This window comes from Cynocephalus volans, chromosome 3, assembly GCF_027409185.1.
Source record: "Cynocephalus volans isolate mCynVol1 chromosome 3, mCynVol1.pri, whole genome shotgun sequence".
Lineage (NCBI taxonomy): Eukaryota > Metazoa > Chordata > Mammalia > Dermoptera > Cynocephalidae > Cynocephalus > Cynocephalus volans.
In genome coordinates, this window is record NC_084462.1 from 2,057,655 (window position 1) to 2,080,047 (window position 22,393).

The 22,393-nt window shown below is 55.5% G+C and overlaps 2 protein-coding genes across 2 annotated transcripts; one reads left to right on the forward strand and one right to left on the reverse strand.

Annotated features, from left to right (window-relative positions):
• Positions 1–2,348: 2,348 nt before the first annotated feature.
• RRAS (RAS related) lies at positions 2,349–6,481 on the reverse strand. Its single transcript, XM_063091052.1, has 6 exons — positions 6,207–6,481; positions 4,051–4,138; positions 3,838–3,940; positions 3,645–3,753; positions 2,794–2,912; positions 2,349–2,720 (listed from the first exon to the last, which is right to left on the reverse strand). The coding sequence occupies exons 1-6, from the start codon at positions 6,357–6,359 to the stop codon at positions 2,636–2,638; spliced, it is 657 nt and encodes a 218-aa protein (XP_062947122.1). The 5' UTR covers positions 6,360–6,481; the 3' UTR covers positions 2,349–2,635.
• A 1,530-nt stretch (positions 6,482–8,011) lies between these two features.
• Positions 8,012–22,272, forward strand: SCAF1 (SR-related CTD associated factor 1). Its single transcript, XM_063090909.1, has 11 exons — positions 8,012–8,035; positions 10,915–11,028; positions 11,280–11,337; positions 12,268–12,362; positions 12,642–12,742; positions 12,832–12,947; positions 15,783–18,593; positions 19,276–19,358; positions 19,584–19,802; positions 21,381–21,509; positions 21,838–22,272. Exons 2-11 carry the CDS (start codon positions 10,921–10,923, stop codon positions 22,027–22,029), a joined length of 3,912 nt encoding a protein of 1,303 aa, XP_062946979.1. The 5' UTR covers positions 8,012–8,035; positions 10,915–10,920; the 3' UTR covers positions 22,030–22,272.
• Positions 22,273–22,393: the final 121 nt, after the last annotated feature.

Below are 22,393 nucleotides of genomic sequence, written 5' to 3' on the forward strand. Positions count from 1 at the left end.
CATTAAAGGCTCTTGAGTGGGCTGTGAAGTTGGGGCCAAAAGTTCCAGGCTTGGCGTCATCTCAGAACAGAGTTCTGGGCTAAAAAATGGATGGATTGTTCTGAGGGTAAACAGTGGGGGCAGGGATCATCCCTTTATGGGTAGAATAACCTTATGGATGTCCTTTGTGATCCAGTTACCCAAATTTGAATCCCAGCTCCAGCACTAACCAGGCAAGTAAGACAACAGCTTTGTGATCTGTAAAATGGGCTTTTTTCAAGATGAAAAAAAGACAACACTTTTGAAACATCTAGCAACACAGCTCCTGTTACCTACCCATAGCAGGAAACCCTGAGAGGCCTCGTGGAAGTCAAAGACATTGCGAAGAGGGAAGAGAGGCAGAGGAAGCCAAAGACGGACAAAGACGGGAGAGAGAATTATTGACGGGGCCTGCCAGAGCCCAGGGGTGGACAGGAATGAAACTGACAAACAGGCACAAACACATTCCTAGGGAGATGCCAGCCTTTGCACTGTTGTCTGCTGTGCTTTGGGATGCCAGCGGCCATGAACCTTCCAAAAATGGCCTGCCATTTGTTGCATGGGTTAGTCTCATGTGCCTTTTTGTGGGGACAAGCAGTAAGTTTCGTCACATCAATGTGCAACTTGGTCCTGCGAGAAGCAGCCTGCCCTGGCCAAGAACTTGGCCCCGGTGGACAATGCAGGAAAGACTGGTCTTCTGCTGGGGGACTGTTGATGGTGCCACCCTGGGAAAGAGAAGTTGGCACAGGACTCCTTCCTGTTGAGAGCTCAGCACCCCTGGCTAGGGCTCAGGTGGAGGTGTCAGATCTTGTCTGGAACAGAAAAACATTGCCTGCCCCCTCCCCATGTTTTCCCCTTCCCCCATCTGGTGGGAGAGGAGGGCCTGGTGTGCAGTGGTTCTGCGGGGAGGAGAGTGAACATGTGGCACAATACATCTGAGCCAGGGTGGAAGGTTGAATGCAGGCCAAGGATTCTGTGATAATGAAACCCGGAAAGGGATATTTAGTTAATCAATGTTCTAATCTGGAATACAGAGGGACATTCATGGTTCTGGGGCAGAAAAGAAACAGTGGGCCACGGTCATTAATAGTGAGCACATAGTATGTACCAAGCTCTGCGCTTATTTCCCCATGCAGATCATCTTTATCCTCTCGCCCACCCTGTGAAGCAGCTCTGTAATCGCCTCCAATTTGCAGATGGGGGAGACAGGAGGGAGAGCTGGATTTGAATCCAGGCATCCTGGCGCCAGGGATCATGCAAGGCCATGCTCTGCCCTAGGAGCAGGAAGCATCTTCTGGGATGGGTGGGAATGGAGCATTCAGGGATCAGGGGTCCGGGGTGGAGGGAGTAGATGGTAGATAGGTGACAGGTGTCAGGTGGAAGCTAAAGTTCCAGGGCATAGGGACATTTCCATCAAGGTTTCTGTCATCATGTGTTGAGTAGGTGTTGGGGTTCAAAGATGGCCAGTCAGGCAGATTTGGGAGGTGGGTGGATGGCGGTCTCTAGCCCTCCGGGATTAGGGTCCTTTTTTGGATGTACGGAAGCTTTGGGTTTCCAAACTGAAGTGTGTTGTCCACTTACTTGCTATGGACTTAAGACTCTCCACACTTCTGCCCCTCCCAGGAAAAAGGCTCACGTGGGGTGTGTCCACACCAGCATCAACTTGGAGTCAGGGTTTAAACTCAGGTGTCAGCCACCTTGGGAATTTTCTGGAACTGAGAACTTGCTAGAGTGCTTGCACACCATTCCACCCACCTGTCCCTTCTCTCTCCTCCAGCCAAAAGGCCCTGTTCAATATACATTGGATGTGGGAGGGGGGCAGGCAGGGTTTGTAGCAGTTGCTGCCTGTCTCCAAGATCCTAGAAACTTCTAGAACAGTACTGTCCAATGGACCTTTCTGCAATGATAAATAATATTGTATATTTTCCCTGTCCCTTAGATTAATCACTAGCCACATGTGACTGTTGAGTTCTTGAAATGTTGCTGTTGTGACTGAGGAGCCAAATTTTTAATTCGACTTAATTTTAAGTAGCTTCTGTAAGATGTAGCTTCTGGCTAGAACATTAAACAGTGCAGTTCTGGAACTTCCCAGAAAAAAAGTTCTTTCAGACATTAAAGTTCATCCCAACAAAATGCCTACCACAACAGAAAAGGATGGAATCTCACCACTGAAGGAGGAGTGGGGCTCTACAGCCTGGTTCAGCATATTCTCTGTATTCCCTGCTCCTCCCCAAGCAACGGGTTAGATGGAATGAGGCTTTAGAGCACGTGTGCCCTGAATTCAACCACCTTCCCTGAGCCCATTTCCCTTTTTAAAAAGCACCTCCTGGCATTGGCAGTGCCATTTATTTTTCTGGGGGAGGGGAGTTATATACAGCAGTGACCTGGGAGCCCCTCACCCCCACCAGGGGCTTGTGTGGGGAAAGGAGGTGTTGGCAGAAGGCACACAGTGGCAGTGGCCTGGAGGAGGCCAGGAACTAAGGGTGAGGGGTGTAGTGTGTCCTGGGAAACTCAGATGAGGAAACTGAGGCTCAGCGAGGGCCTCAGATCACATGGCAAGGTGCGAGGGCAGCTGGTCCCAAGAACTTGTGCTGGTCGCTTCTCTCGCCCACCTGGGCTACAGGAGGACGCAAGGGCAGCCCCTGCCCTTCTTTCTGGGGGCGCTGGGAGGGCTGGGTGGGAGCTCTTGTTCCTGGTATTTCCTGTGGGAAGATGCTGGTGAGTTTGGGCCGGAGAGACTGGAGACAAGGATGACGGGAAGGGGACTCGGCTCACCTGACGGCCCGCACCAGCTGCTCAAAAGCCTCATCCACATTGAGACGCAGTTTGGCCGAGGCCTCGAAGTAGGCCACATGGTGGGAGGCGCTGAAGGTGGATGCTTCAGATCGGGGCACCTGGGAGGATGGGGGACACGGGGAAGGGTCAGGTCCCTGCACTCAGGGTGACCCCAGCCGGGACAGGCAGACACTGGGTGCCCTATTGGAAGTTACCTACTATGGGGGCTCAAGTGAGAAGTCAAGGGGCTTCACAGACATTTGCCCTTCTGAGCAGTAGATAGCTAGGAGTCAGCCAAAGAAGTAAGGGTGTTCCCCACAGAGGCCGAGCAAAGCCCTGAAGCCTGGAAGTCCCCAAAGACTTAACCTAGAAGATGAGTTCTGTGTGGAAATCATGTAGTCTGTGTGTATAAGGAAGTGGTGGGAGCAGAAAAAGGAGGGAACAGAACCAAGTGCCAGGCTGAAGAATTGGGGAGCCATGGGAGGACTGTGAGCAGGGGAGGGGCTGGGGCTGGGTGGAAGGTAAACCATAGAAGAGAAATGGGAGGCTGGGGTGAGGGTCTAGGTGGGAAAAAGAGAGTCTAGTTGGGCAGAGTCAGGGGTTGTTGAGGTTGGGGGTGGGTACCCTTTGTACCATCCAGCCACCTCTCCTGGGGACTACTCCTGTGTGCCACTGCCTATGCTGGGTGATGCTGTGGACCCAAATGGAGGTAACATATCTAGGTGGGGAGTGTTACAATGGAGGTAGCATGACCACAAGAGTCAAAGGAGGATGCTGACGTGGGGAGAGGTATGCTGAAAGGAGCCTCTCAGGCCGAGATGGGGACGCCAAGGAAGCGGGGGCTCCCAAACCTGGCGCTGTATCTCCAGATCTGCCTTGTTCCCAACCAGCACGATGGGAAAGTCATCTCGGTCCTTGACTCGGAGGATCTGCGTGAAGAGCTTGCCCACCTCATTGAAACTGTGAGTGAAGCCGGAGGCATGAGGTCCAGCCAGCCGGTTGGCCAAGTCCCCCTGCTGCTCCGCCACTGGCAACCCCTCTCACCTCTGCCGGTCGTTAATGGCAAACACAAGCAGGAAGCCGTGGCCAGCACGCATGTACTGCTCCCGCATGGCTCCGAATTCCTCCTGGCCTGCAGTATCCAGGACTGCAGAGACAAGGAGAGGGGCCACCATGGGGATGAGGCTTCCCCCAGCCACCCCCACAAGCCGTCAGCCCCCGCTGACATGCCCCCCACCCACTCCCTGCCGCCCTCACTGTCCAGCCGAGCCGGGATGCCATCCACGGTGCAGATCTTTGTGTAGGAGTCCTCGATGGTGGGGTCATAGTCCGACACGAAGTAGGACTGATAGGGTGGGAAGAGGACACTGTTACTGCCCTAGCAGAGAGAATGAAGCCCTGACCCTGGACCTTGCCTCTCTCTGACCCCCTTCCCCTCTTTATGTCTCTGTCCCCCTCACTGGGTCTCTGTTCCTCTCTGTTTCTGTAGGTCTCTATTCCCTCTCGCTGGGTCTCTGTCCCCTCTGTCTCTAGGTCCCTATTTCTCTCTCTTGGGCTCTGTCCCCTTCTCTTTGGCTATCTTCCCCCCTCCTCCCCCCGGGTCTTTTTTTCTGAGTCTCTCTCGGTCCTCTCTTTCTGGTATAAAGTGCATCTCCCACATTGTAATTACATCCTGGCTCTGTGACATTGAACAAGTCACTTTCCCTCTCTGAGCCTCAGTTTCTTCATTTGGAAAATGAGGATAAAAATAGCACTACACCCAATGTAGCATTTGTGATATACAAGGGAAAGTCCCTGTTAAACATTTAACATATCGCCTGGCACATAGTAAGCGATCGGCTAATGGGAGCTGTTGTTGTCCATCCAGAATGCCTGTCTCTACCTCTCCCTCCTCTTTTTCCTCCTCCTCCTTCCCCTCCTCCTTCAGGCAGCCTCCAGCGTCCCCTCCCAGGGGAAGGTCCCAGTTCCAATCCGGCTGCCGAGAAGCTGCCCCACCCTCGGACCCAGGCCCCTCCCTTCCTGTCTGGGTCCCGCCCACCTCCAACTAGGCCTTTGGCCAGCTCTGGGTCTGTCCCTGGGTGCAAGGAGCCCAGGGCTGGGGTCTCTCCCTACACAGGCAGGGCTCCCTCACAGGTGCTTGCTGGGGTCCCTTGAGGGGTCTGGGCCCAGGTCCTCTATGGTAGGATCTCAGGGGCAGACACCTTTCTGGGGTTTCTCTGAGATGAGGAGGGTTTCCCTTGGGAATGGAGTGGAGGTTTACTGGACAGGGGTGGATTTTCAGGAGAGAAGCGGTGATTTGTCAGCTGGGGGTCTGAAGGCTGCATCCTGTCTGCTAGACAGGTGCTTGGTGAGGGCTTGTCCTGGAGAGAGGAGGTAGGAACCAGGCCCTGGGCAGGGTTGCAGCTCTGGGGGGCGGGAGGGATTAGAGGTGTGTCTTTAAAGCACATCCAGAGAAGCTCAAGGTTGAGAACTGGGTGCCAGCCCTGAAGTGGTACTTGGAGATTTGTCATAACATACAGAGTCTTAGAGACCTTGAGACACATTTATATGGTCAGAGAAACTCCCAAGGAGCAGGTCTTTCTGGGGGTGTAAAGAATCTGGGTGCTTCTTCGATGCAGATGATTTGGGGGCTATCTAGGGTTTCTGAGAGGGGCTCAGGTTGTTGGAGTGGAGGAAAACTCAAGATAGAAGAGTGGTTAGTTTTTCTTGGCAGTGGAGTGCAAGTGTGGAGGTCTGCGTCTGGTGGAATGGGGGATCGTCAGGGCTTGGGGTCTTGGAATTTTCTGGAATGGCTAAGGGGCAGAATCTCTTTAAATTTGGGGGGCCTAGGGGGAAATTCAGAGTAGGGGTTAGAGGGTGCCTCTCTTAGGACTGGGTAGTCCCAGAGAGCCTCAGGGTCAAGGTCTGGGCATAATTTCTAGGTTCTGGGGGAGGTTGCTGAATGGGAGCATCTCAAAGGTGCTGGGCCCAAGTGGTCTCCCAGTGAGGCTCCGGGTAGCTTAGAGGAGAAGCTAAAGTCAGAGATTTGGGGGAGATAGGGCTCAGGGTGGAGAGAGTTAGTACCAAGGGGATAGGGGGCCCCTGGGAGTGCTTCGGGTCTGAATGGGGTGACTGCTCTGTATTTAGGGTGCTCCCAGGAGGCGGTCAGGGCCAGATCAGCAGGAAAGCAGGGTCTCAGGTACTGGGGAGAGGGGATGGTGGTTCTCAGGATGCGAGTATAGGAGGAAGGTTTCACATGAAGGGGGTGGAGGCTCTGGGGAGCTTAGAATCACAACCGGAGGAGATCTTTTAATATTAGAGGGCCTCATAGGAGGGTCTCAGTGATGGGTCAAGGCGAAATAGGGGTCTCGGGGATCCTCCAGAGGGCTCAGTTCTGGGTCACGGGGACCCCCTCCCGGGTGAGGGCCCACTACCTGGATGAACTGGATGGTCAGCGCGCTCTTGCCCACGCCGCCGCCGCCCACGACCACCAGCTTGTGTGTCTCGCTGGGCGGGGGCTCCCTGGGCCCCGGCCCCCCGCCCCGGGGCCGCCCCCGCCCTGTCCCGGACGCCGCCCCGCTGCTCATGTCGCCACCGCTGCTGCTGCCTCCGCTACCGCCTCGGGGGGGAGCAGAGCTGGACTCGGGGGCGGGCTACGTTAATAAGGCTACTGCATAATCATGAGCTCCGGCAAGAAGGGCTCGCGTCTCGAGACACGGAGAAGGCAAAGCCAGGGAAAAGGAGGAGCTACGCTAATAAGGGGCAGGGGAACGGCTTTCGCTGCGAGGGGGAGTTCCGAATAGGGCGGGGATATGCTAATGAGCTGTGCTAGCCCAGAGCGGCGCCACGCGCTCTCAGCTGGCGGGCCGCCTGTGGGCGGGGCTATGCTAATAAGAGCCAATCTTTTAACAGAAGGGGCGGAAACCTGTTCGGGGCACGGCTATGCAAATAAGGACCCCTATGACAGAGCTTCACGGGGCACCATCCTCGAAGCCTTATTCTGGTAGGCGGGGCCCGCCGACTAGCGCGCGGCCGTATATAGCTCCGAGGAAGCCCTAGCGCTCCGAGGAAGGAGCAGGTCTTGAAGACAAGCTCCACCTCCGTCCTGGGATGCATCCAAGTTCTCGAGCCGGGCGTCTGGGTTAGAAGCCGGAGTCTCCGCCCGCTAAGGGACCCAGGCTTCCGGTTCTCGCTGTCCCAGCCAAGCGGAAGACAGACTGGGAGGGGAGATGGGGCCCTGGAGGGGGACAGCAGGGTAACGGGGCAGGGAGGAGCAGTGAGATCACTGCATTCCTAATCCATGAGCCAGCTCGCCCAAGTCGGGACGCCCGGGTTATGAAGGGCCTGGGGCCAGAATTTCTGTGTCTTTTAGGAGAAGGAAGCTGAGGGCCCAGACTCGTGGGTTCCTAGGAGAGAATGGGGCTGGAGACTTGCACTCCTGGGTCCTGGGGAGGAGGCTGTCTGAGGTTCGGTAAAGAGGGAGCCGGGGACCTGGACTTTTGGGTCCAAGGAATGGAGAGGCTGGGGACCCTGAATTCTATGTCCAAGGGCATTGGGGTGGTGGAGCCCAAACTCTTGTGTTCGTGTAAATTGCGAGCTTGAGACCAAGAATAGTCTGAGAGAAGAGGCGCCTGACGGCCGGACTCTTGGATCCGAGGAAGGACTCCTGAGTCCGAGGGAGGAGGAAAATGGGAGTCTGGACTCCTCTTCTTTGATAGAGGGGATTCAGAATCGGACTTCTCTGTGCTGAATGAGGAGTCTATAGGGTCGTGCTCCTCGGTTCTAAATTTGGAGAGGACTGGGAAAACTGGATTCTGAGAATGTGGGCGGGACAACCTCCGTCCGGTCCTGCTCATTAGGCTGAACTACAGCTCCCTCTCATCGGTTCTGCCCAGTGCCTCTTTACCTCACTTCCGGTTTCACCACCCTTTCCGCGCGCGCGCAGGGCACTCTGGGGCCTCATCGCGGGCGCCTGCAACCCCGCCCACTTCACCTCTCACCCCCTTGCTGTCCCCGCGCGACGGAGGCGGCACGGGGACTACGCATCCCGGCGTGCGTCGCGACTGCCCTTCATGCGCCCCGCTGGCTGCTGGGAAACCGAGTTCGGCCGCATTCCCGCGAGCCTTCACGGTACCGTACTCGGTACTAGAAATCCCGGCAAGCTCGACGGCGTTAGCTCCGCCCCTCTCTTCCTCTGCTCCCGAGCCCCGCCCCAGCCCGCCCCGCCCCGCGCCGGGGCCGGAGCCGCAGCCCGAGCGGCGGGGTAAGATGGCGGCGGTGGTCTGGGCCGCGGGGCTCCGGCCTATCGGGGTGGGCGGGGCGGAGTCGGGTCGCCAGTTGTCTTGTGTTCCTCTCCACATGCCACGGGACCTGGAGGACTTAGTGGGGTGCTCTTGGGCCCGGTAACGACGGCGAAGCCTGGCGCCGAGCGGGGGGCCTTCTCAGGGCCCCGAGACGCGTCTGTGGGTGTCGGGGGGCGTCTAGGGGCGTCCCCGAGAGGACTGGGGGTGTCCACAGGGCCTGGACCGAGCCTAGGGTCTGCCCTCCAATATATAGCTGGCCTGAGTCGTGTCTCTAGGTATTATAGATCGTCTTTATGGGATGACCGGAGACTAGGGTCTTTAGAGGGTTCTGGGGCCATTTTGAGATCTTGAGATGTGTCCTAGGGGTGAAGGAGGTCTGCAAAAGCTGAGGAGTATCTGCAGAGCGATCTGTAGCGCCTGGGGTATGTCTGTGAGGGCTGAGAAGTGTCTACATGGGTTGGCCTGAGGATGCGGATGATACATAGATGTAGGGCCATTTATTGGGCCTGGAAGAACTCTTCGGGTCTAGAAAGTCTTTTACAGCCACCTAGACGGGTGGGATGTGCCGACCAAGGGAGAGAGGCAAGTACTGAGATGTACTGGAGAAGCTTGGATCAGTTACCAAGGTCTGAGGAATGTCTAACCTGTGTGAAAAGAGGTTGGGGCAGTTAGAAGAACCTGGAACCATCTAGGTGGTTTTGAGTGTGACTGGAAGAATGCAGTCTCTATGCCTGGAGCAAATTTGAATGCCATTAGGGGCCAGATAAACATGTGGAGAATAATACAAAAGAGGTTGTTGGAAAATTTGTCCAGCTCAAATGTACTTGCCCTTCAGAAAGTAATTCAAGTGAAAGTTTAAAAATCCTGCATTGCCCTGGGGATGGAGAGAGTTAGATTTAGGCCACATTAGTCTGGGAGAGTCTGTAGGGTCATCTAGACTCATCTAGATGTTTTTCAAACTCATTTGACCTTGATCCGCAGTAAGAAATACATTTTTCATTGAAACCAAGTACATACCAACATATGTGTTTAACTGATACCCAAGGCCCATGAACTGATATTTCCACTTACTACTTGTAATGTACTGTGAAGAATTTTCTATTATGTTCCATTTACTTTTCATAAGAAGCTATTTGTGAAGCACTAAACTGCTATCCAACCTTGTAGTTTGGGAAACACTGATTTAGAAAGAAGGACCCAGCAGTGTCTGCAAAGCCTAGGGCATGTCTAAATGAGCAAGGGAGCATCTTTGTACACTGCAGAGGGTTTGGGGATCTCTGAATCTGTAGTCAGCTCATGTTGATTAAGCTTCTGATATGACAGTCACTGTTCTAGGTAGCATGTTCTTCCCTGGGAGGTGCTGGAGAGCAGCTCCAGGGCTGGGAACTGTCCACAGGAGTTGGAGGTATTGAGTACTGTGAAAGAAGCTGGGACATAGTAGACTATTAGGGCGGGGCATGTCTTCGAGTTAGGAACCTGGCTGCTCCACCTGCCCCGTTCCCCCCACCCAGGCTTTTAGAGAGCTGGGAGGCTGAATATGGAAGCCTTGGCATAGCTTGAAAATTGGTGATAGGACGGAGACCAGAACTGAGGACTTTTGTTCACAGGTTTGCAGCAGGGGAAGTGGGGGAAATAGATGTAGGGAAGACCTGGGTTTTAAGGACTAATAATGTAATTACTATTCACCTGTATGGAGCACTTTGGATGTGCTCTGTGTATGGCAGAAGTCAGTCTTCTTTCAATTCTCACAGCCATTCTCTGACATGGATACTTCTGTTTTACCCATTTACGGATAAGCACACCAAGTTATAGGTTAGGGATTTTGAAGTTTTCTAGGAATTTTGAGGTTGGGTATTGTTTTCTGAGTAGCAGATTTGACAGTTGCGGGGAAGCTTACAGCTGAAATATTCATGTTTTATGAAGCCCTAATCAAGACGTCCGCCATTCTGAAGGATGATCTTTCAGCTGCTTGACTGGGCAATCAAATCAAAGAATTTCCATGACATCGCAAAGGCTTTGGCCATGCTTCCACGATGGGCAGATAGGAGATAGGCAAATGCCCCCTATGGAGTTTGGGGGACAGCATGCCTTTCTGAAGTTTAGCATTTTCATTTCAAAGGTGGCATACTGGGCTGTCTGGTTAGCTCATTTGGTTAGAGTGTGGTGCTGATACACCCAAGGTCCAGGGTTTGATCCTTGTACCAGCCTGCTGCAAAAAAAAAAAAAAAAAAAATCCAAAAGTGGTATACTGGTTTTGCAGACCACCCAATAATGTGTTCATCTTATGTATATAAATAAAATGTTCTTGGTTCCTCACCATCGAGGACAATTGGTGCTGTAGGAAGCTGTGTGGTGTTTGAGGCATGGCATTGAATGCCAGCACAGTGGTGTGTACCTCAGTTTGGGAAAGATGGGTTTATGGGACTGTGGAGCACTCTTTGAAATCACAATGCAACAACAACAAAAAAATCTCGGTGTTGGTTTCACATTCCATGAGGGCAAGGAACAAGGTCTTGACATTTGGACAGATTGTGGGGGATGCTGTGGGAATTGGGGAATGAGATGTTGAAATAGGAGACTGGAGAGGCCTTCCTTTGACAGAGAAGGAAGCTAAAATCCAGAAAAAGAAAGACAACTTCTCTAGCCCCTGTTGTGTCTGCACTGGGCCTGGTACTTGGCAAAGGACAGGGTAGACTGGGAAGAGGTAAAGGAGAGGGGATGCTGAAGAGGATGCTGATCGAGGCAGTGTTGGAGGTTCTTGAGGTCTAGGTCTGTCCCCTGCTTCCACCCCCTCTCCTCCTGGGCCCTCCACTCCAAACTCTTGCCCATCAACTACCAGGTGACCATGGAGGAAGAAGATGAGTCTCGAGGGAAGACAGAGGAGTCGGGCGAGGATCGGGGTGATGGTCCTTCAGACAGAGACCCCACACTTTCTCCTTCTGCCTTTATCCTGGTGAGGCCGCTGTACTCTTGAGCAGAGGGAGGGAGGATCTGGGAGTCTTGATTCCAGGGCCCTGACTCCTGGGCCCTAGCGGGAGGAGGCACCAGGGGTGTGGATTCTTGGTTCCTGTGAAGTACATGAATCTGGTTGTAGGGGTGTCTGGAATGTTTGTCTCCCAGGGAGCAGAGGTTGCAGGCCATTTGTGTGAGTCCTCTGACTCTTGGTTCTTTCCACCCCCCTTCCCCCATCCCCTCTTCCCCCAGCGGGCCATTCAGCAGGCAGTGGGAAGCTCCCTGCAGGGGGATCTGCCGAATGATAAAGGTATGATGGGTTCTGGTTCCTTCTAGCCCTGACCGCTTCTCTGCATTCTTTATCCTAATATCACTCATATGAGTTTTTCCAAGGACTCCTGGGTGCCATCCTTGTGCTGGCATGAGGAGCTGAAGATGGGTTGGACCCTGTGGCTGCTTTTGAGGGATCCAGTCTGGTGGAGGGGAAACAAAGTCACAGAACAGAGGTAGCCCAAGGCACTGGGAGAGGGCAGGAGGCTCACCTGAGCTAGCATAAAGGGAGACTGGGTCAGGGGAGGCTTCCTAGAGGAATGACAAGTGAACTGGGTGTCTAAGGGTGTATTAGAATTTTCTGATTAGAAGAAAGCCTGATAGGCAAGGGAACAACAGGCCCACGGCACAGGGACACATTATCGAGGGACTGAGTTATGGTTCATCAAGGCTGTTTTGCAGAGGGTGTGAATGGGGTGGGGGGAGGCAGGAGAGGTCTGTGTGGATCAGGTCAAGCAAGGCTCAAATGCCAAGCTGAGGTGTCTGGATTTCATCCTGATGGGAGGTAGAGTGGGTGTTGGCAGGCTGGCTGGTTAGCTCAGTTGGTTAGAGCATGGTGCTGATAATACCAAGGTCCAGGGTTCGATCTCTGTACCAGCCAGCCACACACACACACACAAAAGTGGGCGTTGGTAAGTTCTGGGACCTAAGCTGGAAGGAAGTGTGTGGAGGCTGGGGGGAGCAGGCAGGAGCGTGGTTCTACTGTCAAGAGCTAGATCAGGGCCCACTTGCCTCTCCCTGACAAGGTCTCTGCATTCAGTCCCCTGACTCCAGTCCCCCATGCAAATCTCTCTCTAGGGCTGGCTGGTTAGCTAAGTTGGTTTGAGTGTGGTGCTGATAACACCAAGGTCCAGGGTTCGATCCCTGTGGCCAGCCACACACACAAAGAAGGACAAATCTCTCTCTCCAGATGGCTCTCGGTGTCATGGCCTTCGATGGAGGCGCTGCCGGAGCCCACGGTCAGAGACCCGTTCCCAGGAATCAGGGGGGACTGACACAGCTACTGTGAGTAAGAGGGGGCTGGAGGAGGAAGGGATCAGGGCCTAAAACCGAGTCTGGGGGATGTGGGGGTTGAGGACCTGCACTCCTGGGTGTGAGAGCCAGGCCTTGAGGGCGAGGCCTTGAGTCCTAAAGGCAGTCAGGATAAAGGAATTAGTTGGATCCCCGAGTTTTCTTAGGGGTCTCAGGTGTCTGGGTTCCTGAGAGGGTAGGGACTGGAGAAAAAGGATTTTTGGGTCCTCATATGAGCAGAGACAGCGTCGAGCCCCTCCTGGTCTATTCCAGGTGTTGGACATGGCTGCAGACAGCTTCCTCGCAGGGCTGGTGGGCGTCCTGGATCCCCCGGACACCTGGGTTCCCAGTCGCCTGGACCTGCGGCCTGGCGAGTGAGTAGCCGGGTAACCGAAGTGGGAGAGGCCTCTGGCGTGAGAGCTGGAAGTATCCCCAAGGCTCACCCACCCCTTCTGCCTTGCAGAAGTGAGGACGTGCTGGAGCTGGTGGCCGAGGTCCGAATAGGGGACAGGGATCCCATCCCTCTGCCGGTGCCCAGCCTGCTGCCCCGACTCAGGGCCTGGCGGACAGGCAAAACAGGTATGTGGGGCCAGGGCAGAGCTGGGCAGGTCACCTTGGACTTGTGAGGAGGTCAGCTATTTTAGTAGTGATAGTAGTGGTGATCGTGTTATTTAGATAAAAATTTTTAACTTTTTTTGTATTAGACTGCACTAGAGGCTGTGTGTACATATGGATGTACATGATGTAAAAACTGATGCAATAGGGACCATGTAAGAGCAGTTAGCATGTGTGAGGCACTTGGTGTCCAGTGCTCTAAGTGTTAGTGTCACTGCACTGATCTCCCCATTGGGGGACTCAGCATCTCTGTCTTCCAGAGGAGTAAACAGTCTGAGAGGGAAGTCACTTGCTCAGGGTCACATAGCCAGTTGATTAGTGGTGGGCCCAGGCCTTGATCCCCAGTGGCGTGTTTGAGTCTAAAGGCCAAGCTTTTGATTTCTGTGATATGCACTGCCCAAGTAGGAATCCAACCCTACACGCAGGGGTAGCCCTGTGAGCAGTGTGGACCAGTGGTTCTCAAACATGAGCGCACATCGGAGTCCCCAGAAGGACTTGTCAATATGCAGAGTGCTGGGCCCATGCCCAGGGTTTCTGATTCAGCAGATCTGGGGTAGGGTCTGGAAATTTACATTTTTAACAACACATGCTGCTGACCCCTGGGACCCTGATGAGGACCCTGGGTTTAGACTTCCCTTCTGTATGTAATACATATTTGGGGGAGTGGGGAAGAGAAAGGTGCAGTCAACTCAGCTGTGGCATTGTCAGCTGTAAGCACAAGTTCTGTTGTAGAGTGTGTCTCACGCACCCCTCTGTGCCAGGTCACGTTTACCTTGTTCCTTTTTTTTCTTTTTCTTTCTTTTTTTTTTTTTTAAAAGATGACCAGTAAGGGGATTTTAACCCTTGACTTGGGGTTGTCAGCACCACGCTCACTCAGTGAGCTAACCGGCCATCCCTATACGGGATCCGAACCCATGGCCTTGGTGTTATCAGCACCGCACTCTCCCAAGTGAGCCACAGGCCAGCCCTTTTTTTTCTTTTTTTTAAATAGCTGTGAGTTGATTTATCTTCGGCATAGGAGACATGGTGCCAAGGGCCCATGACGCTCTTAGAGGCCCACAAAAGTGTTTTAATTTATTTTTAAAATCAGAGGCTGTAGAGGATAAACAAATGGACAGAACAGTGTTCTAATAAAACTTTATGTACAAAAACAGGTGGTGTGCCAGATTTGGCCTCTGGGTCTTAAGTGATAGTAAAGATGTACCTGGAACCTAATAGTTGTTTTCAGGGGGACTCTAGAGTTATCTTTTATTTTCTTATTCCAGGTGGCTTTTTGTATTTTTCTTCAAAAAATATTAAAAATTTAGGGAAAAGAAAACTCACCAGTAATCCTATCCTGTACAAAAATTATGTAAAGAAGTGGATGTCTCATATTTCTGGACCACTCCAGTCTGTTCTGTGCTTAAGGTGGTGGTGGTAATAACAAGGGTAGTAAGAGCTCATGATCCCCAAGTCCTCACTGAATACCAGGTGCAGTCACTCATTTAATCGTCCTCTCAGCCCTGTGAGAAGAGTGGCACCATTGTTCCCTGCTTCATTTTCCTCTAGAGTCCTCAGAAGCTGACAGACTGTACACTTCACTTGTTGATATCTGTCTCTCCCTTCTCAAATGTGAGCTCCTTGAAGGCAAAGATTTTTGTCTATTTTGCTCACCATTTTCTATTCCTAGTACCCCAAACAGAGCCTGGCACAAAGTAGATGATTAATAAAAGTGTGTTGAATGAATGCGTGAACCCCCATTATGTAAATGAGGAAACTGGGGCAGGAGGCTGGGCCACTTGCCTGGGGTCAATGGTGAGGTCTGGAGCTGGGATCTGGATCAGGAGATGGCTCAGAAGCTGCCCTCTTAAGCCTGCAGCTTTCCCTGGCACTGTCCTTACTTGTGCTTGCCTAGGCAGGGTAATTGCAGCATGGTCGAGAGAGTAGCCTCTGCACTCAGATGTGTGCATCTGGGTCCTGGTCAAGCCCCTTGCCTGTGACACACTTCGTCAGCTGTCTCCACTTGTGCAGCTTGTGGCACTGTAGTGCTTAGCACAGTGGGGTTTTAGGAGGGCAAGCAAGGTAATGTATGGAGCATGATGCCTAGCCCGCAGAAGGGTGCAAACATTTGTCATTGCCACTGTTGGTCAGTGGTGTCCTGAGCAGATGTAGCCCTTTGGGTGGGGACTCATCATCATATCTTGGGGTAAGGCCTCGGGCTGTCTGGGCTTCCCAGCTCTGCACCTTCTCAGCCTCACATTCTTCCTTCCACAAAATGGGATAAACACCTGCAAGAGGCACCGGGCGCAGCAGGCCAGAGCTTGCTTTGGCCTTGGAGGTGGACTTAGATTTGAACCCCACCTCTCTGCCCCAGCCTGTTTCTTTTGTGGTAACATTACCATCATCAGTCAAGGTGGTTCTTAGGCTTCAGGGCCAGCACATGTTGCCCAGGGTCAGGCCAGTGCTATGTCTCAGGATACGTGAGTGCGGGCTTGGGGGCACATTGGCTGGGTTTGCACCCTGACTTCTCCTCAATCTCTATGTGCCCTGGGGGAAGATACTGCAGCCCTCTGCCTCAGTTTTCTGCAGTGACCTATGGGTCAGGGTATCTATGGGGTGGAGTTGTTGGGTGCATCCTATGGACTGGCACACTAAAGCACTTGGAGTACTGCCTGGTAGTGCAGCGAGTGTCAGCGTGAGGGCCAGCAAGTTGGGGACCAGTGCTGAAGTGCTGGCTTGCCTGCTGGCTCCTTTGCTGGGGACAGGGCAGAGGGAGTATGTCCTTGACCACATCTCTCTGTCTCCCCCGTTCCTTTGCAGTTTCTCCACAGTCTCACTCTTCTCGACCCACCTGTGCCCGCCACCTCCTCACCTTGGGCACAGGAGATGGGGGCCCTGCCCCACCCCCTGCCCCTTCCTCCGCTTCCTCCTCACCTTCCCCTTCTCCCTCCTCATCCTCCCCTTCCCCTCCTCCACCCCCACCACCCCCTGCCCCCCCAGCCCCCCCAGCACCCCGATTCGACATCTATGACCCCTTTCACCCCACGGATGAGGCCTATTCCCCACCACCTGCTCCAGAGCAAAAGTACGACCCCTTTGAGCCCACTGGTTCCAACCCCAGCTCATCAGCGGGAACCCCATCACCTGAGGAGGAAGAGGAAGAGGAGGAAGAGGAGGAGGAGGAGGAGGAAGGCCTGTCACAGAGCATCAGCCGCATCTCAGAGACCCTGGCAGGCATCTATGATGACAACAGCCTGAGCCAGGACTTCCCAGGTGATGAGAGCCCCTGCCCAGACCCTCAGCCCCCACAGCCGACTCCAGCTCCTGGAACACCGCCCCAGGCAGACTCCACACGGGCTGACGGAGCTACCCGGCGGCGCGTCTTTGTGGTGGGGACCGAGGTGGAGGCCTGTCGAGAAGGCAAGGTCTCGGTGGAGGTGGTGACGGCAGGCGGAGCTGCTCTCCTGCCGTCCCTGCTGCCACCTGCCGACTCAGAGATCGAGGAGGGCGAGATTGTCCAGCCGGAGGAGGAGCCCAGGGTGGCGCTTTCTGTTTTCCGGGCCCGGGCCACCCGACCTCCTCCTGCATCCTCGGCCACTCCTGTGGCCCAGCCCCTGCCCCAACCTCCTGCTCCCCGGGCCCCCGAGGGGGACGACTTCTTGTCTCTGCACGCGGAGTCCGATGGGGAAGGGGCCCTGCAGGTGGACTTAGGGGAGCCGACCCCCGTGCCACCCGCTGCCGCTGACACGCGCTGGGGTGGCCTGGACCTCCGCCGCAAGATCCTGACTCAGCGGCGGGAGCGCTACCGCCAGCGCTCACCCTCCCCTGCCACGGCCCCTGCTACTGCTGCTGCCTCCGCGGGCCCGCCCACCCGCAAGAAGTCCAGGCGGGAGCGCAAGCGGAGCGGCGGCGAGGCCAAGGAGGCCACCTCATCCTCGTCCGGTGCCCAACCAGCCCCGCCAGCTCCGGCTTCCCCCTGGGACTCCAAGAAACACCGCTCCCGGGACCGCAAGCCGGGCTCCCACGCTTCCTCGTCCGCCCGCCGCCGCTCCCGGTCCCGCTCTGCCCGCCGCCGCTCGCATAGCACTGAACGCCGTCGCGGGGGCAGTCGCAGGTCGCGATCCCGGGAGAAGCGACGGAGGCGGCGGCGCTCTGCCTCTCCGCCCCCGGCCACCTCCTCGTCGTCATCGTCCAGGCGTGAGCGGCACCGTGGCAAACACCGGGACGGTGGCGGCAGCAAGAAGAAGAAGAAGCGGTCACGGTCCCGGGGAGAGAAGCGGTCTGGGGATGGAGGCGAGAAGAACCCTGCACCCACCCAGCAGCTCTCCGGCTCCACCTCCTCGGGAGGCGACAGAGACAGCCGCCGCCGCGGGGCTGTGCCGCCTTCCATCCAGGATCTCACGGACCACGATCTCTTCGCCATCAAGCGGACCATCACGGTGGGCCGGCTTGACAAGTCCGACCCCCGAGGACCCTCACCGGCCCCGACCTCTTCACCCAAACGTGAGGTCCTGTACGACTCGGAGGGACTGAGCGGTGAGGAGCGGGGTGGCAAGAGCAGTGAGAAGGACCGTCGCCGCTCTGGAGCTGCCTCCTCTTCCTCCCGGGAGAAGGGGTCTCGTCGGAAGGCGCCGGATGGGGGGGACCGGGATCGGGATAGGGACAGAGATAGGGACAGGGATAGGTCATCCAAGAAGGCTCGGTCCTCAAAGGAGACAGCACCTTCTTCAGGGCCCCCGCCAAAGCCACCAGTCAGCAGTGGCTCAGGCTCCTCGTCCTCATCGTCGTCCTGTTCCTCCCGTAAGGTGAAGTTGCAGTCCAAGGTGGCGGTGCTGATCCGAGAGGGTGTCAGCAGCACCACCCCCGCCAAGGATGCTGCATCTGCTAGCCTGGGCTCCATCGGCGTCAAATTCAGCCGGGACCGTGAGAGCCGCTCTCCTTTCCTCAAGCCTGATGAACGGGCCCCCACCGAAGTGGCCAAAGCAGCTCCAGGCAGCACCAAGCCCAAAAAGACCAAGGTCAAGGCCAAGGCTGGGGCCAAGAAAGCCAAGGGGACCAAGGGAAAGACCAAGCCATCTAAGACCAAGAAAAAGATCCGCAGTGGAGGAAGCAGCGGGGGCAGTGGTGGCACCGTGTTGCTGAAGAAGTCTAAGGCAGATAGCTGTAGCCAGGCAGCAGGAGCCAAGGGGACTGAAGAGACTTCCTGGTCCGGGGAGGAGCGGGCAGCCAAGGCCCCTACCACCCCACCCCTCAAGGCAGCCCCTCCACCCCCTGCACTCACTCCGGACTCGCAGACTGTGGACAGCAGCTGCAAGACCCCTGAAGTCTCCTTCCTGCCTGAGGAGACCACTGAGGAGGCTGGGGTCCGAGGTGGGGCAGAAGAGGAGGAGGAAGAAGAGGAAGAGGAGGAGGAGGAAGAGGAGGAGGAGGAGCAGCAGCCTGCCACCACCACAGCCACCAGCACAGCTGCAGCTGCCCCAAGCACTGCCCCAAGTACAGGGTCTACAGCTGGCGACTCAGGGGCAGAGGATGGGCTGGCTGCCCGTGTTTCCCAGCTGCCCACGCTGCCCCCACCCATGCCCTGGAACCTGCCAGCTGGTGTGGACTGCACCACCAGTGGCGTCCTAGCCTGTGAGTGTCCTTTGGGATGTGGGAGGCTGGAGCAGATGAGAAAGGATCAGGGAGGATGGGGACTGATGGGCACAGACTTGGAGGCAGTGGTGATGCCCCAAAAGGGGTAGGTATATAGTGATATGGACTGGGAGGGCTGGGGGCGGGTGAGGGTCAATCAGGTATCTGGGCATGCTGGGGGAGAGCAGGGCAGATAGGAGTAGGTGGTAGCCAGCACGGACAGGAGGAGTGGGATGGGTTCTGGGGTCCACCTAGAGCTAGATTAGGATGGATTGGTGGAGGGACCAGGAGGAATGGCTCGAGCAGGGCACTGTGTCCCTTAGGAGATGGCAGTAGCCTCTGCCAGACCACAGAGGTGGGGGAGAGAATTTGGAACTGGCAGTGGGAGGTCAGGAGACAGAATCTCATTCCTACCACCATCTTGTCACTAGTGACCCTGGGATTCCTCCCCCCCCACCCCCCCATACACACACATACACACCTTGAGTTCCAAGAACATTCAGGTGTGGAGTGGTTCTCTTAATGGCCAAGAGGCCCCCCTTTTCCAGGTTTAAGCGTGATGCCTTGTGGCCTGTCCTGTGGTCCAGGGTGGGAGATGGTAGCAGGTGGCTAGGTGAGGTTCACTGTCTCCTCTCCTGTCACCTCCTCCCCATCTCCATGTCATCATCTCTATCTCCTGCAGTGACTGCACTTCTCTTCAAGATGGAAGAAGCCAACCTGGCGAGCCGAGCAAAGGCTCAGGAGCTGATCCAAGCCACCAACCAGGTGGGCTTCCCTGGGGAAGAGTCCCCACAGCCCCTTCTTTTCTTTATTGCCTTGGGTTAGGAGAGGAACTACAACTCCCAGCAGGCCTTGGGGCAAGGTATCAGCCAGAAGAGGAGCCTGTGGTCCTGGGATTGTTGGGAAATTGGGGCGAGAATACTGGGGGTGCATGTTCCCTCTTTTCCTCTACCTCCCTTTGCTCATCCACCCTCCACCTCCTTTCCACAGATCCTCAGCCACAGGAAGCCGCCCTCAAGTCTGGGGGTAACCCCAGCTCCTGTGCCCACCTCTCTGGGTCTGCCCCCTGGCCCCTCTAGCTACCTGCTCCCTGGCAGCCTCCCCCTGGGGGGCTGCGGCTCTACCCCTCCTACCCCAACTGGGCTGGCCGCCACATCTGACAAGAGAGAGGGCAGTAGCAGCTCCGAGGGACGTGGGGACACAGACAAGGTGAGCTGGCCTTGGGAAAGCCCTCATACACCTTGTGTACCATGCCAGAGAGAAAGCTGGAGATCCCCATAAAATTCCCCATATGACCAAAAAAAAAATTTTCTCACATGAGTGGAGAGTGGGGTGGCGGGAGAATCTCCATATGAGCAACAGAGGGAGGGCCATAGCTTAGCCAGTCAGTTGTCCATGGCATGTGCAGCTGCTGATCATAGAGTTCTTACTCTGCCGTTCAGGCCATTGTGGCTTGTACTCTGCCCTTTGTCCTCTGTTGCCACATCTGAGATGGGTGTTGGGAAATAGCCCCTTTCTTTTAGCTGCATCTCTTTAGAAACCTGCTTCCTGTTGGGCTAGAAAAGCCTGAGGAGCCCCTCCAGGGTGGCCTGTGGCTCTCCTGGCAGTAGAGCTTTCCTGATGGCTCAGTAGCTCAGCAGTTTGCATTCCTGTCATCATGGTGTTGGAGATGTTACCTCTGGAGAATGTCATCCATAGTGCTCTGCCCCTCCCAGGACTCAGTTTACCTGCTCCCATCTCCCCTTGGCCCTGGGGCATATGGGGCAGCTGCCTGGCTGGGGAGGGTGACCATCCCTGTTCCTGGGAGAGGGCCTGCTCTTCTCTGGTCTCAGTTTGGTCTCCTGCTAGAGATTTCTCATTTGTTTGCTTTTGTGAAGATTTCGCTTAAGGCTGTTTTAACTGTGCAGGCTGGCCCCAGGCAGAAAGCTAATTCCCTAGGAGGCTGGACTTTCTACCCGGCTCCCTGGTCTGTCCCTTCCTTTTTGTCCCCATGGCTATCACCCTCAGAACAGTCACAGCTCCTTTAATTGAGTCCTTGCTCTGTGCCTGGCCTGTGCTTTGTCCTCCATGTGCATCACCTTAGTCCTCCCCATAGGTATTGCCCCATTATACACATGAGCCACAAAGAGGTTCAGTAGCCAGTCTACGGGTCTGAGGTGTCAGAGCTGTGGAGTGATAGACCGGGATTCCAGTGCAAATGTACCATCTTCACAACCTGAACTTGGAACCTGCCGGCGCCTCTGGGCTCAGCTAACAACCCCCCACCACACCTGCCACTCCTGTGCTTCTAAAGCCAGAGTCCCTGCTCTCCACAAGTGCCCCTCAGCCCACCTGGGAGCCAGAGCAGTGTCATAAAACCCCAAACTGGGTCTTAACACTGCCCCGCTAAAAAGCCCTTGACAGTTTCCTGCTGCAATCAGAAATAAATCCTATAAAGTCTGATTAAAAACAGTTGTAATTGCCTGGCTAACGTCACCCCACCAGACCGTGAACTTTGTGAGGGCAGGGGACATGTGTCCTTGTCATGGCCAGGCCTGGCACAGCTCAGGGTTTAGCCTAGAGGAGATGCTTAGTGACATTCAGAGGCCCAGACCTGGCCTGTGGTCTTAGGCAGCTGCAGCAAGGGAAGCATAGGGCAGACCTTCCACAGGCAGGACTTCCACCTCCAGGAAGAGCTGGATGGTCAAGAAGGCTAAGCTGGTGGGCAGAGATGAGGGGAGGCTGGGGCTTCCACTGGCACTCATCAGGCCCTTGCTGTCCCTTCTTACAATGCTGTCACCACCCCAGTATCTGAAGAAGCTGCACACGCAGGAGCGGGCAGTGGAGGAGGTGAAGCTGGCCATCAAGCCGTACTATCAGAAGAAAGACATCACCAAGGAAGAGTACAAGGACATCTTGAGGAAGGCCGTCCACAAGGTGGGGCACAGAGGGGGAGAGAGAGATGGGGACACACAAAGGTGGGTAGAGGATGAGATGAAGAGAGAGACGTGCAGTCAGATATATGCAGATAGGGAGGCAGGGATGGGGGGGGTCACCTGGGAGGCAGCAGGGTGACTGGATTCCTCAAGGCCACTTGGGCCTGTTCTGGCACTGGAGAGCCTGTTGTCAAGGGGAACAAGTGGGGACCTTGACCTGATTGTTGGGGGAGTGGCTCCCATCTGGTCCCAAACTGTTCTCAGTCAAGTGGAGGGGACCCCAGGGGACTGGCAGTGACTCCAGCTGCCTGCCCCACCCCATTCCCCAGATCTGCCACAGCAAAAGCGGGGAGATCAACCCGGTGAAGGTGAGCAACCTGGTGCGGGCCTACGTCCAGCGCTATCGCTACTTTCGCAAGCATGGCCGTAAGCCGGGGGACCCCCCAGGTCCCCCACGGCCACCCAAGGAGCCAGGGCCCCCCGACAAGGGTGGTCCGGGCCTGCCCCTGCCCCCTCTCTGAGACTCCTGGCCAACTCTTCCCCACCTCACCTCTTTGAAATTCTGGACATATTTATGGCTCCGCCTCCCCACGTCCCTCCCCTGTCAGTGGGAAGATTGGGGGAGGGTTGCTGCGGGGAAGAGGAGAGCCCCCTACCCTGCCCAGCCCCATGCCCATCTCCCTTGTACCCAAGCCTGCCCTTGTTGCCCCTCTGCTCTGTTCATGCTCCTCCCCCCAATTTCATTAAAGATTTCATGAAATGTTGTCCCCAAGCCCATTATTTTAGCTCTTTCTTTTCAGAGACAAATTTGGGAAGGGGTTGGGGAGGGGCACCCAGGAGGACTGGGCTAAGCCTGAGGGTGGGAAGCAGGGAAACCAGACTGTG